At 40.6% G+C, this 15179-nt stretch overlaps 1 protein-coding gene across 15 annotated transcripts in view; it reads left to right on the top strand.

The window, feature by feature from the left end:
• The window catches only part of tcf7 (transcription factor 7), a 79354-nt gene extending 66906 nt beyond the window's left edge, over positions 1-12448 (top strand). For 4 of the 15 annotated variants that reach the window (XM_081390409.1, XM_081390408.1, XM_081390407.1 and 1 more), the window contains 3 exons: positions 2-50; positions 2103-2175; positions 10550-12448. In XM_081390409.1, the coding sequence (XP_081246535.1) occupies positions 2-50; positions 2103-2175; positions 10550-10781 (354 nt within the window). In that variant the 3' untranslated portion in view covers positions 10782-12448. Of the gene's footprint in view, position 1; positions 51-2102; positions 2176-10526 lie in introns of all 15 variants that reach the window. The other 11 variants (XM_081390404.1, XM_081390401.1, XM_081390413.1 and 8 more) reach the window with 4 other exon arrangements.
• The last annotated feature ends 2731 nt before the right edge of the window (positions 12449-15179 follow it).

The following is a 15179-nucleotide window of genomic DNA, read 5'->3' as shown; positions in this document are numbered from 1 at the left end:
GGGCAAAAAGAAGCGAAGGAAACGAGACAAGCAGCATGACTCCAGCTCAGGTACGTGTGTGTGTGTGTTTTCACAAGTTCTGTACAGATGACAGTCATACATCAAACTGAGAGCGTCCTTTTATTAACACACACTTTTTTTTGCATCGAAAAATCCATCCATAGAAAAACCTTTATGAATATGAAGATCCTTTTCCCACTATAAAGAACCTTGTGTGCAACGGAAAGCTTCCATGGATGTTAAAGTTTCCTCATGGAAGCATCGATGCAACATTCGGTTCCGGAAGTAAAGACTCCATTCATTTTCTTCATAGGGAAATGTATTTTTAACGTTAGCTTATACACCTGTAAAGTCAGCCCTGCTGTGAGCGACGAGGCTGTTGATCAATGCTCTTTGCTTCTGTTGAAACTGTTGGCCAGTATTATTACTACTTATTTTTAAAATAGTAAACAGTGGAATTTGTAGTGAAAAACTACATTACCCATGATGCTGTGAAAACAATTCCACCAATCAGAGAGGCGAAACAAGCAAAACTCCGCCCACTCAAAAAGCTTCAAAATATGTTCAAATCAAAGTTTGTAATGTAATGATTCTCCTCTTGGCTGGTCGGGTTGTTTCATGGCTTATAACGCTTTAATGAAGACTTTAATGAAGAAAATTAATGGAAAAAATACTTCCAGAACCAACGTTAAAAGCCCAAACTATACTTCGATTTGTACACACATACTATGGTATGACACAAATTTGTCATTAGCACAGAACATGTTTTTCAAATTTCCTAACCACAGTTTTCACATGCACAATAGTTAGTTTGTTTTTGCACTAATTAGTTTGTCCAAAAGAACTGTTGATGGCCCACATTGACGAGTGTTTTCCAAATAAACTCGGGTGGTGTTCGAACGAAATATGAACGCAACATGAACCAAAAACAACTCTTTTAGCCCAGTTCTTTAAGTTACGTTGCAAAAATACGTTAAGCGAACCAGGACTAAATGTATAATTTCCAAGAGAGCCGAACTATCAGTGTGAACACACCCTGAGAGCTGCACGCAAGTTTAGTTTAAACTATTACAAAGACATTTTTATCATTTTTGAGACAAAAATACCGTAACCTGGACAAGGATGCAACTTTCTTTCAAATTGAACATACTTCTACGCTTTCGACTGCACGTACACACAAAAAACTGAAGTATACTTTGGGCTTAAAGGGATAGTTCACCCAAAAATGAAAATTAACCCATGATTTACTCTCCCTCAAGCCATGCTAGGTGTGTATGACTTTCTTCTTTCTGACGAACACAATCAGAGTTGTATTAAAATATAATACGTTAATAAAGGCCTTCTGAAGCGAAGCGATGTGTTTGTGTAAGAAAAATATTCATAGTTAAAACGTTACAAAGTAAAAATCGAGCTTCCGACAGACTGCCGTACGCAATGATTTACGATTTAAGTGGAATCCGGATCTTCGTTTGGCTGGAAGCTAGTTATTTTACTTTTAGTTTAAAGTTTTAAATATTAATATTTTTCTTACACAAACTCATGCCTTTGCTTCAGAAGGCCTTTATTAACCCCTCGCAGAGCCTGTGGAGCACTTTATGATGGACAGATGCACTTTTATGGACTTCAAAACAGAAATGGCCATTCACTCCCATTATAAAGCTTGGGAAAGCCAGGATATTTTTTTATATATATGAAAGAAGAATGTCATATACACCTAGGATGGCTTGAGGGTGAGTAAATCATGGGCTAATTTTCATTTTTGGGTGAACTATCCCTTTAAATACACCGTGGCACTTTTGCTGCTTTCGTTTTGACATCATCAGCAACATATGCAGTATATTGTATATTACATGCAGTAGTAGGTAGTATGCACAGACTACATACTATGATATGTAGCTCCATTTATTTGTGGGGCAACGAGGGCTCTGTTTATGAGGGGGCGCTCTGACTGTCTTGATTGAGATTGCTTTCTATTTCTCCTGGTGTGCGGATGGCTAACCTCTCTGCCTTGGCGGCCTCTTTCCCCTTCATCTCCTTCACTCAATCTTCTGTCTCTGCCGCTGGCTCTTTCCCCGTGCTCACGCATGCTGCCTTTCGCTCAGACCCCGGCTCGCCAAAGAAATGCCGTGCTCGCTTTGGGCTCAACCAACAAACGGACTGGTGTGGCCCCTGCAGGTGTGTACTACTGTCCTTCTGTCCCGCATGAATCTGTCACTAACATGAGTGCTCTTTATCTGCGCTGACAGTTTCCCAGCTCTGCTTTAATGAAACAGATGCGCTACAAACGCCTTCTCTGTTTCGGCTGTGTCCATCAAGCTTTGAGTCGTAGTCCTGTTTGAACCAACCAGTCATTACTAGTGCACAGTGGAGGACGAAATACATAAAAAATAAAGTGACTGAGTAAAAGAGCAGACATTATACAAAGTCAAAGTTTATTTACCAATGTGCTTTACAACACATCATTAAGCATCAAAATACCATAAAAGGAAAGATAAGACAGACAAATGAAATATTGACAAATTCTTAATCATTCAAAAAGTCAGTCGAAAAAGACAATCATTTAGGGGACATTGAGAACCAGTGAAAAGTAGTACATTTCAGGAGAATGAAATCGTGCTGAAGCTCAAACGTGCTGCGTAACATTAGAATGAACTTTGTTGGAACTTGCTGAAGCTCAAACGTGCTGCGTAACACGAGAATGAACCTCATTGGTTCTTGCTGAAGCCCAAACGTGCTGCGTAACACGAAAATGAACCTCATTGGTTCTTGAGAAGCCCAAACGTGCTGCGTAACACGAGAATGAACCTCATTGGTTCTTGCTGAAGCCCAAACGTGCTGCGTAACACGAGAATGAACCTCATTGGTTCTTGCTGAAGCCCAAACGTGCTGCGTAACACGAAAATGAACCTCATTGGTTCTTGAGAAGCCCAAACGTGCTGCGTAACACGAGAATGAACCTCATTGGTTCTTGCTGAAGCCCAAACGTGCTGCGTAACATGAGAATGAACCTCATTGGTTCTTGCTGAAGCCCAAATGTGCTGCGTAACACGAGAATGAACCTCATTGGTTCTTGCTGAAGCCCAAATGTGCTGCGTAACACATGAATGAACCTCATTGGTTCTTGCTGAAGCGCAAACGTGTTGCGTAACACGAGAATGAACCTTATTGGTTCTTGAGAAGCTCAAACGTGCTGCGTAACACGAGAATGAACCTCATTGGTTCTTGCTGAAGCCCAAATGTGCTGCGTAACACGAGAATGAACCTCATTGGTTCTTGAGAAGCTCAAACGTGCTGCGTAACACGAGAATGAACCTCATTGGTTCTTGAGAAGCTCAAACGTGCTGCGTAACACGGGAATGAATCTCATTGGTTCTTGAGAAGCTCAAACGTGCTGCGTAACACGGGAATGAACCTCATTGGTTCTTGCTGAAGCCCAAATGTGCTGCGTAACACGGGAATGAACCTCATTGGTTCTTGAGAAGCTCAAACGTGCTGCGTAACACGGGAATGAACCTCATTGGTTCTTGCTGAAGCTCAAACGTGCTGCGTAACACGAGAATGAACCTCATTGGTTCTTGCTGAAGCTCAAACGTGCAGCGTAACACGAGAATGAACCTCATTGGTTCTTGCAGAAGCTCAAATGTGCTGCGTAACACGAGAATGAACCTCATTGGTTCTTGCTGAAGCTCAAACGTGCAGCGTAACACGAGAATGAATCTCATTGGTTCTTGAGAAGCTCAAACGTGCTGCGTAACACGGGAATGAACCTCATTGGTTCTTGCTGAAGCTCAAACGTGCTGTGTAACACGAGAATGAACCTCATTGGTTCTTGCTGAAGCTCAAACGTGCAGCGTAACACGAGAATGAACCTCATTGGTTCTTGCTGAAGCTCAAACGTGCAGCGTAACACGAGAATGAACCTCATTGGTTCTTGCTGAAGCCCAAATGTGCTGCGTAACACATGAATGAACCTCATTGGTTCTTGCTGAAGCTCAAACGTGTTGCGTAACACGAGAATGAACCTCATTGGTTCTTGAGAAGCTCAAACATGCAGCGTAACACATGAATGAACCTCATTGGTTCTTGCTGAAGCTCAAACGTGTTGCGTTACACGAGAATGAATCTCATTGGTTCTTGAGAAGCTCAAACGTGCTGCGTAACACGAGAATGAACCTCATTGGTTCTTGAGAAGCTCAAACATGCAGCGTAACACATGAATGAACCTCATTGGTTCTTGCTGAAGCTCAAACGTGCTGCGTAACACGAGAATGAACCTCATTGGTTCTTGAGAAGCTCAAACGTGTTGCGTAACATGAGAATAAACCTCTTTGGGTTCTTGCTGAAGCTCAAACGTGCAGCGTAACACAAGAATGAACCTCATTGGTTCTTGAGAAGCTCAAACGTGCTGCGTAACACATGAATGAACCTCATTGGTTCTTGCTGAAGCTCAAGCGTGCTGCGTAACACATGAATGAATCTCATTGGTTCTTGAGAAGCTCAAATGTGCTGCGTAACACGGGAATGAATCTCATTGGTTCTTGCTGAAGCTCAAACGTGCTGCGTAACACAAGAATGAACCTCATTGGTTCTTGAGAAGCTCAAACGTGCTGCGTAACACAAGAATGAACCTCATTGGTTCTTGCTGAAGCTCAAGCGTGCTGCGTAACACATGAATGAACCTCATTGGTTCTTGAAAAGCTCAAATGTGCTGCGTAACACGGGAATGAATCTCATTGGTTCTTGCTGAAGCTCAAACGTGCTGCGTAACACATGAATGAATCTCATTGGTTCTTGAGAAGCTCAAATGTGCTGCGTAACACATGAATGAACCTCATTGGTTCTTGAGAAGCTCAAATGTGCTGCGTAACACATGAATGAACCTCATTGGTTCTTGCTGAAGCTCAAACGTGCTGCGTAACACAAGAATGAACCTCATTGGTTCTTGAGAAGCTCAAATGTGCTGCGTAACACATGAATGAACCACATTGGTTCTTGCTGAAGCTCAAACGTGCAGCGTAACACATGAATGAACCTCATTGGTTCTTGCCGAAGCTCAAACGTGCTGCGTAACACATGAATGAACCTCATTGGTTCTTGCTGAAGCTCAAGCGTGCTGCGTAACACGTGAATGAATCTCATTGGTTCTTGAGAAGCTCAAATGTGCTGCGTAACACGGGAATGAATCTCATTGATTCGAGAAGCTCAAACGTGCTGTGTAACACGAGAATGAACCTCATTGGTTCTTGCTGAAGCTCAAATGTGCTGCGGAACACGGGAATGAATCTCATTGGTTCTTGAGACGCTCAAATGTGCTGCGTAACACATGAATGAACCTCATTGGTTCTTGCTGAAGCTCAAACGTGTTGCGTAACACGAGAATGAATCTCATTGGTTCTGAGAGGCTCAAACGTGCTGCGTAACACGAGAATGAACCTCATTGGTTCTTGCTGAAGCTCAAATGTGCTGCGTAACACGGGAATGAATCTCATTGGTTCTTGAGAAGCTCAAATGTGCTGCGTAACACGAGAATGAACCTCATTGGTTCTTGAGAAGCTCAAACGTGCTGCGTAACACATGAATGAACCTCATTGGTTCTTGCTGAAGCTCAAACGTGTTGCGTTACATGAGAATGAATCTCATTGGTTCTTGAGAAGCTCAAACGTGCTGCGTAACACGAGAATGAACCTCATTGGTTCTTGCTGAAGCTCAAATGTGCTGCGTAACACGGGAATGAATCTCATTGGTTCTTGAGAAGCTCAAATGTGCTGCGTAACACGAGAATGAACCTCATTGGTTCTTGAGAAGCTCAAACGTGCTGCGTAACACATGAATGAACCTCATTGGTTCTTGCTGAAGCTCAAACGTGCTGCGTAACACGAAAATGAACCTCATTGGTTCTTGAGAAGCCCAAACGTGCTGCGTAACACGAGAATGAACCTCATTGGTTCTTGCTGAAGCTCAAACGTGATGCGTAACACGAGAATGAACCTCATTGGTTCTTGAGAAGCTCAAACGTGCTGCGTAACACGAGAATGAACCTCATTGGTTCTTGAGAAGCTCAAATACGCTGCGTAACACGAGAATGAACCTCATTGGTTCTTGCTGAAGCTCAAACGTGATGCGTAACACGAGAATGAACCTCATTGGTTCTTGCTGAAGCTCAAACGTGCTGCGTAACACGAGAATGAACCTCATTGGTTCTTGAGAAGCTCAAACGTGCTGCGTAACACGAGAATGAACCTCATTGGTTCTTGCAGAAGCTCAAACGTGCTGCGTAACACGAAAATGAACCTCATTGGTTCTTGAGAAGCCCAAACGTGCTGCGTAACACGAGAATGAACCTCATTGGTTCTTGCTGAAGCTCAAACGTGATGCGTAACACGAGAATGAACCTCATTGGTTCTTGAAAAGCCCAAACGTGCTGCGTAACACGAGAATGAACCTCATTGGTTCTTGAGAAGCCCAAACGTGCTGCGTAACACGAGAATGAACCTCATTGGTTCTTGCTGAAGCTCAAACGTGATGCGTAACACGAGAATGAACCTCATTGGTTCTTGAGAAGCCCAAACGTGCTGCGTAACACGAGAATGAACCTCATTGGTTCTTGCAGAAGCTCAAACGTGCTGCGTAACACGAAAATGAACCTCATTGGTTCTTGAGAAGCCCAAACGTGCTGCGTAACACGAGAATGAACCTCATTGGTTCTTGCTGAAGCTCAAACGTGATGCGTAACACGAGAATGAACCTCATTGGTTCTTGAGAAGCCCAAACGTGCTGCGTAACACGAGAATGAACCTCATTGGTTCTTGCTGAAGCTCAAACGTGATGCGTAACACGAGAATGAACCTCATTGGTTCTTGAGAAGCCCAAATGTGCTGCGTAACACGAGAATGAACCTCATTGGTTCTTGCTGAAGCTCAAACGTGATGCGTAACACGAGAATGAACCTCATTGGTTCTTGCTGAAGCTCAAACGTGATGCGTAACACGAGAATGAACCTCATTGGTTCTTGCTGAAGCTCAAACGTGCTGCGTAACACGAGAATGAACCTCATTGGTTCTTGCTGAAGCTCAAACGTGCTGCGTAACACGAGAATGAACCTCATTGTTCTTGAGAAGCTCAAACGTGCTGCGTAACACGAGAATGAACCTCATTGGTTCTTGCTGAAGCTCAAACGTGCTGCGTAACACATGAATGAACCTCATTGGTTCTTGCTGAAGGTCAAACGTGCTGCGTAACACGAGAATGAACCTCATTGGTTCTTGAGAAGCTCAAACGTGCTGCGTAACACATGAATGAACCTCATTGGTTCTTGCTGAAGCTCAAACGTGATGCGTAACACGAGAATGAACCTCATTGGTTCTTGCTGAAGCTCAAACGTGATGCGTAACACGAGAATGAACCTCATTGGTTCTTGCTGAAGCTCAAACGTGCTGCGTAACACGAGAATGAACCTCATTGGTTCTTGAGAAGCTCAAACGTGCTGCGTAACACATGAATGAACCTCATTGGTTCTTGCTGAAGCTCAAACGTGCTGCGTAACACGAGAATGAACCTCATTGGTTCTTGAGAACCTCAAACGTGCTGCGTAACACATGAATGAACCTCATTGGTTCTTGCTGAAGCTCAAACGTGCTGCGTAACACAAGAATGAACCTCATTGGTTCTTGAAGCTCAAATGTGCTGCGTAACACATGAATGAACCACATTGGTTCTTGCTGAAGCTCAAACGTGCAGCGTAACACAAGAATGAACCTCATTGGTTCTTGAGAAGCTCAAATGTGCTGCGTAACACGGGAATGAATCTCATTGGTTCTTGCCGAAGCTCAAACGTGCTGCGTAACACGGAAATGAATCTCATTGGTTCTTGAGAAGCTCAAACGTGCTGTGTAACACGAGAGTGAACCTCATTGGTTCTTGCTAAAGCTCAAATGTGCTGCGTAACACGGGAATGAATCTCATTGGTTCTTGCCGAAGCTCAAACGTGCTGCGTAACACGAGAATGAATCTCATTGGTTCTTGAGAAGCTCAAATGTGCTGCGTAACACGGGAATGAATCTCATTGGTTCTTGCCGAAGCTCAAACGTGCTGCGTAACACGAGAATGAATCTCATTGGTTCTTGAGAAGCTCAAACGTGCTGTGTAACACGAGAGTGAACCTCATTGGTTCTTGAGAAGCTCAAATGTGCTGCGTAACACGGGAATGAATCTCATTGGTTCTTGCCGAAGCTCAAACGTGCTGCGTAACACGAGAATGAATCTCATTGGTTCTTGAGAAGCTCAAACGTGCTGTGTAACACGAGAGTGAACCTCATTGGTTCTTGCTAAAGCTCAAACGTGCTGCGTAACACAAGAATGAACCTCATTGGTTCTTGAGAAGCTCAAATGTGCTGCGTAACACATGAATGAACCACATTGGTTCTTGCTGAAGCTCAAACGTGCAGCGTAACACAAGAATGAACCTCATTGGTTCTTGAGAAGCTCAAATGTGCTGCGTAACACGGGAATGAATCTCATTGGTTCTTGCCGAAGCTCAAACGTGCTGCGTAACACGGGAATGAATCTCATTGGTTCTTGAGAAGCTCAAACGTGCTGTGTAACACGAGAGTGAACCTAATTGGTTCTTGCTAAAGCTCAAATGTGCTGTGTAACACGAGAGTGAACCTCATTGGTTCTTAAGAAGCTCAAATCTGCTGCGTAACATGGGAATGAATCTCATTGGTTCTTGAGAAGCTCAAATGTGCTGCGTAACACGGGAATGAATCTCATTGGTTCTTGAGAAGCTCAAATGTGCTGCGTAACACGGGAATGAATCTCATTGGTTCTTGAGAAGCTCAAATGTGTTGCGTAACACGGGAATGAATCTCATTGGTTCTTGAGAAGCTCAAATGTGCTGTGTAACACGAGAGTGAACCTCATTGGTTCTTGAGAAGCTCAAACGTGCTGCGTAACACGAGAGTGAACCTCATTGGTTCTTAAGAAGCTCAAATCTGCTGCGTAACATGGGAATGAATCTCATTGGTTCTTGAGAAGCTCAAATGTGCTGCGTAACACGGGAATGAATCTCATTGGTTCTTGAGAAGCTCAAATGTGCTGCGTAACACGGGAATGAATCTCATTGGTTCTTGAGAAGCTCAAATGTGTTGCGTAACACGGGAATGAATCTCATTGGTTCTTGAGAAGCTCAAACGCGCTGTGTAACACGAGAGTGAACCTCATTGGTTCTTGAGAAGCTCAAACGTGCTGCGTAACACGAGAATGAACCTCATTGGTTCTTGAGAAGCTCAAACGTGCTGTGTAACACAAGTAACAAAATAACACAAATAACAATGTTAGTCCATGCTAGAAGTGCAGAATGACGCAACACGAGTGTCGTCTGTGGAAACATCCCGAACGCTCTGCTTCTGCTGGAGTGTTGAGCTCACGCCTCCTCATCCACCTTCAGAAAACCGTCTGCTCACTGTGGTCAGCACGAGCTGATAGCTGAGCTCGACATCTTTAAGCTCAGAGCTTCCTGCGGTGGCCGAGCGCTGCTAACGCTCCTGTCAGGGAGACTTTGATGCGGGCGAGTGTGTGAGGCTTTGATTTGCGTCTGAAGTGACTGCGGTGGATCTGATCTCCAGGCTCTCCTGCCGGGTTGGCACTGTGGTTTGGTAGCGCTGCGGTTTACAGACAATACGTGATAACACTTTCTACTTCAACACTAACTTTAAAATTCTGTTGTTGTATCATGCATGAGGGTGGGTAAAGACCCATGCGCTGAAGGAATAGCTCATCCTAAAATGAAGTGAAGTCCATAGTTTATGACACTATGGACAAAAACATTGTTTTTTCATGCATTTTGAGTGGAAATGCGTCATGAGTGGACACAATACATATTGCAGTGTTTACTTTATTGCACTTTTGTCCATTGGTGACTAGATTTCAATTACAATACATATCTTTAAAGATTAGAAATCTCCACTTCAGCAGCTTCACACATCTGGGCCGTGTTGAATCCACATGTGCCGGATCTGGGCCAGATCTGTTGCTGTCTGGGTCTGATCTTTTGAACTTTAAGGTTTGAGTTTGTTCAAAAATGTATCCTAACTTTAGAATACATTTCTATGTGAACTTACTGAAGAGCGGTCATTTCTGAATGAAAACATTCACACGCCGGTTTTTAGCACAAATGCGTGGGTTATGACATCGTCAGGTGACTTTAATGGTGACTTTGATAACCCAGGGTAGAGCAGTAGCTCATATTCTGGCATAACTGTTTGTTTTGGTAACACTTTATTTTACAGTGTTCTTGTTACATATGTTTCATGTAGTAATAACAGTAAATTATGCATAATTACATGCAATCAAATCCTACCTTAACCCTATAGTAAGTACATGTTGTTAATTATCATTACTCAGTACATATATAATCACACTGTAACAAAGACACCTCAAAATAAAGTGTTACCTTTGTTTTTTTGTGTGCTTTTATTTTCTGTCATTGTTCATATTTGTGACGTTTCACATCCACGCTTTATTCACAGATAACTCTCTTGACTGTTCCTAGGAGGAAAAAGAAGTGCATTCGCTACCTTCAGCGAGGACGCTGCGCCAGCCCCCATTCTTCCGATGGAAGTGCTATAGACTCCTCCCCCTCACCTGTCAATCAGCTGCCAAGCCCCGCCTCCCCCACCAGCAGGCCCCGCCCACAGAGTGGCAAATGCTCCGCCCACCCGCCCAGACTCTCGCTCCACTTCAGCAGAATTAAAACAGAGAGCACGACACGCCAGCCACAATAACCCATGCCGAGACTCATTCCTCACGTCCTCTGTGCTCCTGTTTACTCAAAAAAAAAAAAAAAAAAAATTATTATGGCACATCATTCATCTTTAAGGAAGCCGTGGCATTAGATTTTCTCGTGGGTGAATCTCATGAGGAATGTTTTTTCTCTTTTATTTTATTGACAATTAAGCATATTATTGTTTCCTTTACCATAATGCAAAAAAAAAAAAAAAACTCATTTTTGTTACTGCAGTTCAGACAATTATATATGAAACGATGTATATTAATCCTCTAGTGCTGCTGTTTGGTCATTTTTGACCGAAAAATAGTACTTCTTTTCTTCACTTCATTGGAATGGTACGAAACTTGGTAAAGATTTTGGCACTTGCTGTGTGAACACACACAAAAAAAATATGGACATTGGAAAAGGTTAAATGTTCCTGTAAAAACAGCCACACTTGAGCTCATTGGAAATGAATGTGAGACGAGTTTCCTCTAGTGGAAGCGTTCGGTACTGCAGCCGACACGCTCTCACTGAAAGCTCAATGTTTGAGATATCAACCTCAAATTTGGAAAACAGCTTGTTTAGATTTCTGTCTTCGATTTTCTCACAGTTTTAGAGTTAAGCGTGTTTTGGAAAATATATATTTCATATAAAAAATTTAAATACAATTTTTCTGCATTTTTCATTACAATAAATTGCTATAAACTTTTTAAACTTTTCACTTCAGCAATAATCTGCCAAGTGTCGTCTTTAAAAAGAGATCAAACTTAAGATGTATGACAGTTTAAGTTGGAAATTTAATTTTCAGGTCTATGCTCAAAAAGTGAATAAATAAATTATAACCACTGCATAAATATAATTTAGTACTAAAAAATCCCCTAAAAATACACAATAATAAGAAATATTATTGAACTAAAATAAAGTTAAAGTGGTCTTTTTTGACCGACAAGCGAACAGTACCAGAGGGTTAAATATGATTTTCTGTATTACAGTAATGCGAATGTAGTTTAATCATGAGAATTTGGCAGGAATGTGCTTAACTGTCTTGAAGATAACGTCACAATCCAAAAAGACTGAATTGTCTTTTGTCTTTTCTTCACATGAAATGAATTTCTTCATTCATCTTTTGATTTTTTGAAGTACGATCTGTATATTTCTTCGTGAGATTCAGCCACTGTGTGTTAAAACCGCTAACGACTGCCGATAATCCATCATTTAAATGCCATGTCTCTACATCACTGAAAAGTTCTCAATTCTACAATCAAGTTAATGTGTTGTAAAACGTATTCTTTTATAGATATTAAAGTCCGTAAATAACTAAACTTTTATATGTTTTTATGTAAAGAGAAAAAAACAAACAAAAAAAACATTCTTGGGCTTTTTACTTTTATTCATGCATTTTAAGTTTTTGTTGTGTAGATCTGTAGTCTGCTACGCCTGTCATACATCCAAACGTCAGCGTTTGAAATGAAGTATGTGCATGTATTTTGTATGTTTCAGAAACTCTGCTTTGTGTGTGTGTGTGTGTGTGTGTGTGTGTGTGTGTGTGTGTGTATGCGCTTCTCCAGCAGTCACTCAGTGTTCACTCGGGTCTGTCTCCATCATGCCAGCAGAGGGAGCCAGCTCTCCTATTTTCGCTTCTGATGTAACTAGATTTATTAAAATATTTTGAAAACTCTGTTTAAAGCTGATCTTTCATTGTTCCTGACACTCAACACTTTAATGTGTCTTTATCCATTGACTCGAAGACACTGAGAATGAACTATCAGAAAAGTGACTTTTATTCATTACCAGGATTTGAGTTCGTGATTTCAGCTAATTCCTATCAGGAGTTAAAATTCCACCAGTAAAAACTATAATTCTTGATATCTGTTATTGTATTTTCACCATAGGCTGCCATTCAAATTCAGTTATCAAGAAGTGATTTCTTACAAGTAAAAAAAAAAAAAATGTTTTTGATTTCAATAATTACTTTGTTAGGCTAGTAGTAAAATTATACATTTCTGATATCAAGAACTCAATTGTCACTAGTTGAAATGTTACTTCTAGATATCTGTAAACATATTTCAACGTGTTACATTTGTCATTTTTGATTTCTGAAAATGTATTTCTTATATCAATAATTAGGAGAGTAATTTCTGATGTCTAAAATGGCTTTCTTACTAGTAACAATCACATTCAAGGGGCTGCATGGAAGTATTCATTGCTATATTTGCATTGCCAATGTATAAACAGCTTGTAACGAACCTTAAAAACGAGATCTTCCCTGACTTCTTAGGTTGTCTATGAAGGCCTGTAAGGACTCAGCCGGTTTTGCTGGGAAAATCAAGTGTATGTGGGGTTTACGTGCGCTCCAGAGAACCTCTCTTTCAATCACATGAAACTAATGCTTATACAATGTTCAGGATAAGAGCCGTTCTGTACTGTAATGTCAATGTGTCACGCAAAGAAAAGGGATTCATTCAAACTATTCATTCAAACTATAGTCTCACATAGGCAGATCTAGTCTATAGTCTCAAATATACTTTATCAAACTATCATAACTGTAATTTTAATAACATCTGTAGACATGATGCCGGTGAATCGCAGAGCTGGTGCAAACATATCCACATCACTATGATCAGAGGCTTTCTGAACTCTTAGTTGTGTGTTTATTCTGTTATTGAGAGGAAAGTGCAGCACATATTTACATATTCATCTAACTGTTGCTCTCAACAGCTCGGACGGTGTCGGGATGTTCGTAAACAGTATATCGCTATTAACTTTTTACTTCTAAACGAAGAACAAAATGGCGTCGGATGTTCGTAAACAGTATATCGCTATTAACTTTTTATTTCTAAACGAAAAACAAAATGGTTTCAGGATGTTCGTTAACAGTATTTCGCTATTAACTATTTCTAAACGAAAAACAAAATGGTGTCAGGATGTTTGTTAACAGTATATCGCTATTAACTTTTTATTTCTAAACGAAAAACAAAACGGTGTCAGGATGTTCGTAAACAGTATATCGCTATTAACTTTTTATTTCTAAACGAAAAACAAAATGGTTTCAGGATGTTCGTTAACAGTATTTCGCTATTAACTATTTCTAAACGAAAAACAAAATGGTGTCAGGATGTTTGTTAACAGTATATCGCTATTAACTTTTTATTTCTAAACGAAAAACAAAACGGTGTCAGGATGTTCGTAAACAGTATATCGCTATTAACTTTTTACTTCTAAACGAAAAACAAAACGGCGTCGGGATGTTCGTTAACAGTATATCGCTATTAACTTTTTACTTCTAAACGAAGAACAAAATGGCGTCAGATGTTCGTAAACAGTATATCGCTATTAACTTTTTATTTCTAAACGAAAAACAAAATGGTTTCAGGATGTTCGTTAACAGTATTTCGCTATTAACTATTTCTAAACGAAAAACAAAATGGTGTCAGGATGTTCGTAAACAGTATATCGCTATTAACTTATTATTTCTAAACAAAAAACAAAATGGTGTCAGGATGTTCGTAAACAGTATATCGCTATTAACTTTTTACTTCTAAACGAAAAACAAAACGGCGTCGGGATGTTCGTTAACAGTATATCGCTATTAACTTTTTACTTCTAAACGAAAAACAAAATGGTGTCAGGATGTTTGTTAACAGTATATCGCTATTAACTTTTTATTTCTAAACGAAAAACAAAACAGCGTCGGGATGTTCGTTAACAGTATATCGCTATTAACTTTTTACTTCTAAACGAAAAACAAAATGGTGTCAGGATGTTCGTAAACAGTATATCGCTATTAACTTTTTACTTCTAAACGAAAAACAAAATGGTGTCAGGATGTTTGTTAACAGTATATCGCTATTAACTTTTTATTTCTAAACGAAGAACAAAACGGTGTCAGGATGTTCGTAAACAGTATATCGCTATTAACTTTTTACTTCTAAACGAAAAACAAAACGGCGTCGGGATGTTCGTTAACAGTATATCGCTATTAACTTTTTACTTCTAAACGAAAAACAAAATGGTGTCAGGATGTTTGTTAACAGTATATCGCTATTAACTTTATTTCTAAACGAAGAACAAAACGGCGTCGCGATGTTCGTTAACAGTATATCGCTGCAACTGTATTTCTAACTTTTTACTTCTAAACGAAGAACTAAAAAGAACTTCTCCGTGAGTATATCGGGTCCTTGAATCTCGTTCAGTCTGTTGTGTTACGTGTTCACGAGTGCGAACAGTAAGCGTCTGCTGCAGTTTCACTGAACGGCCACCGGTGTCACTAATAACAAGGGTTTCTGAACTCCACATTCAGACCCTTTAACGCTGCTGTGCCAAGAAACGGATGAAGAAAGCTACATATAAAACTGACTATCTGGCAAAAACAGTCTAAAGGTGCAGAAATATTGCAGAAAGAATGGACAAA

The sequence above is a fragment of the Scardinius erythrophthalmus genome (genome assembly GCF_964197995.2).
Source record: "Scardinius erythrophthalmus genome assembly, chromosome: 17".
Taxonomy (NCBI): Eukaryota; Metazoa; Chordata; class Actinopteri; order Cypriniformes; family Leuciscidae; genus Scardinius; species Scardinius erythrophthalmus.
This window is presented reverse-complemented; position numbering and strand designations above follow the sequence as displayed.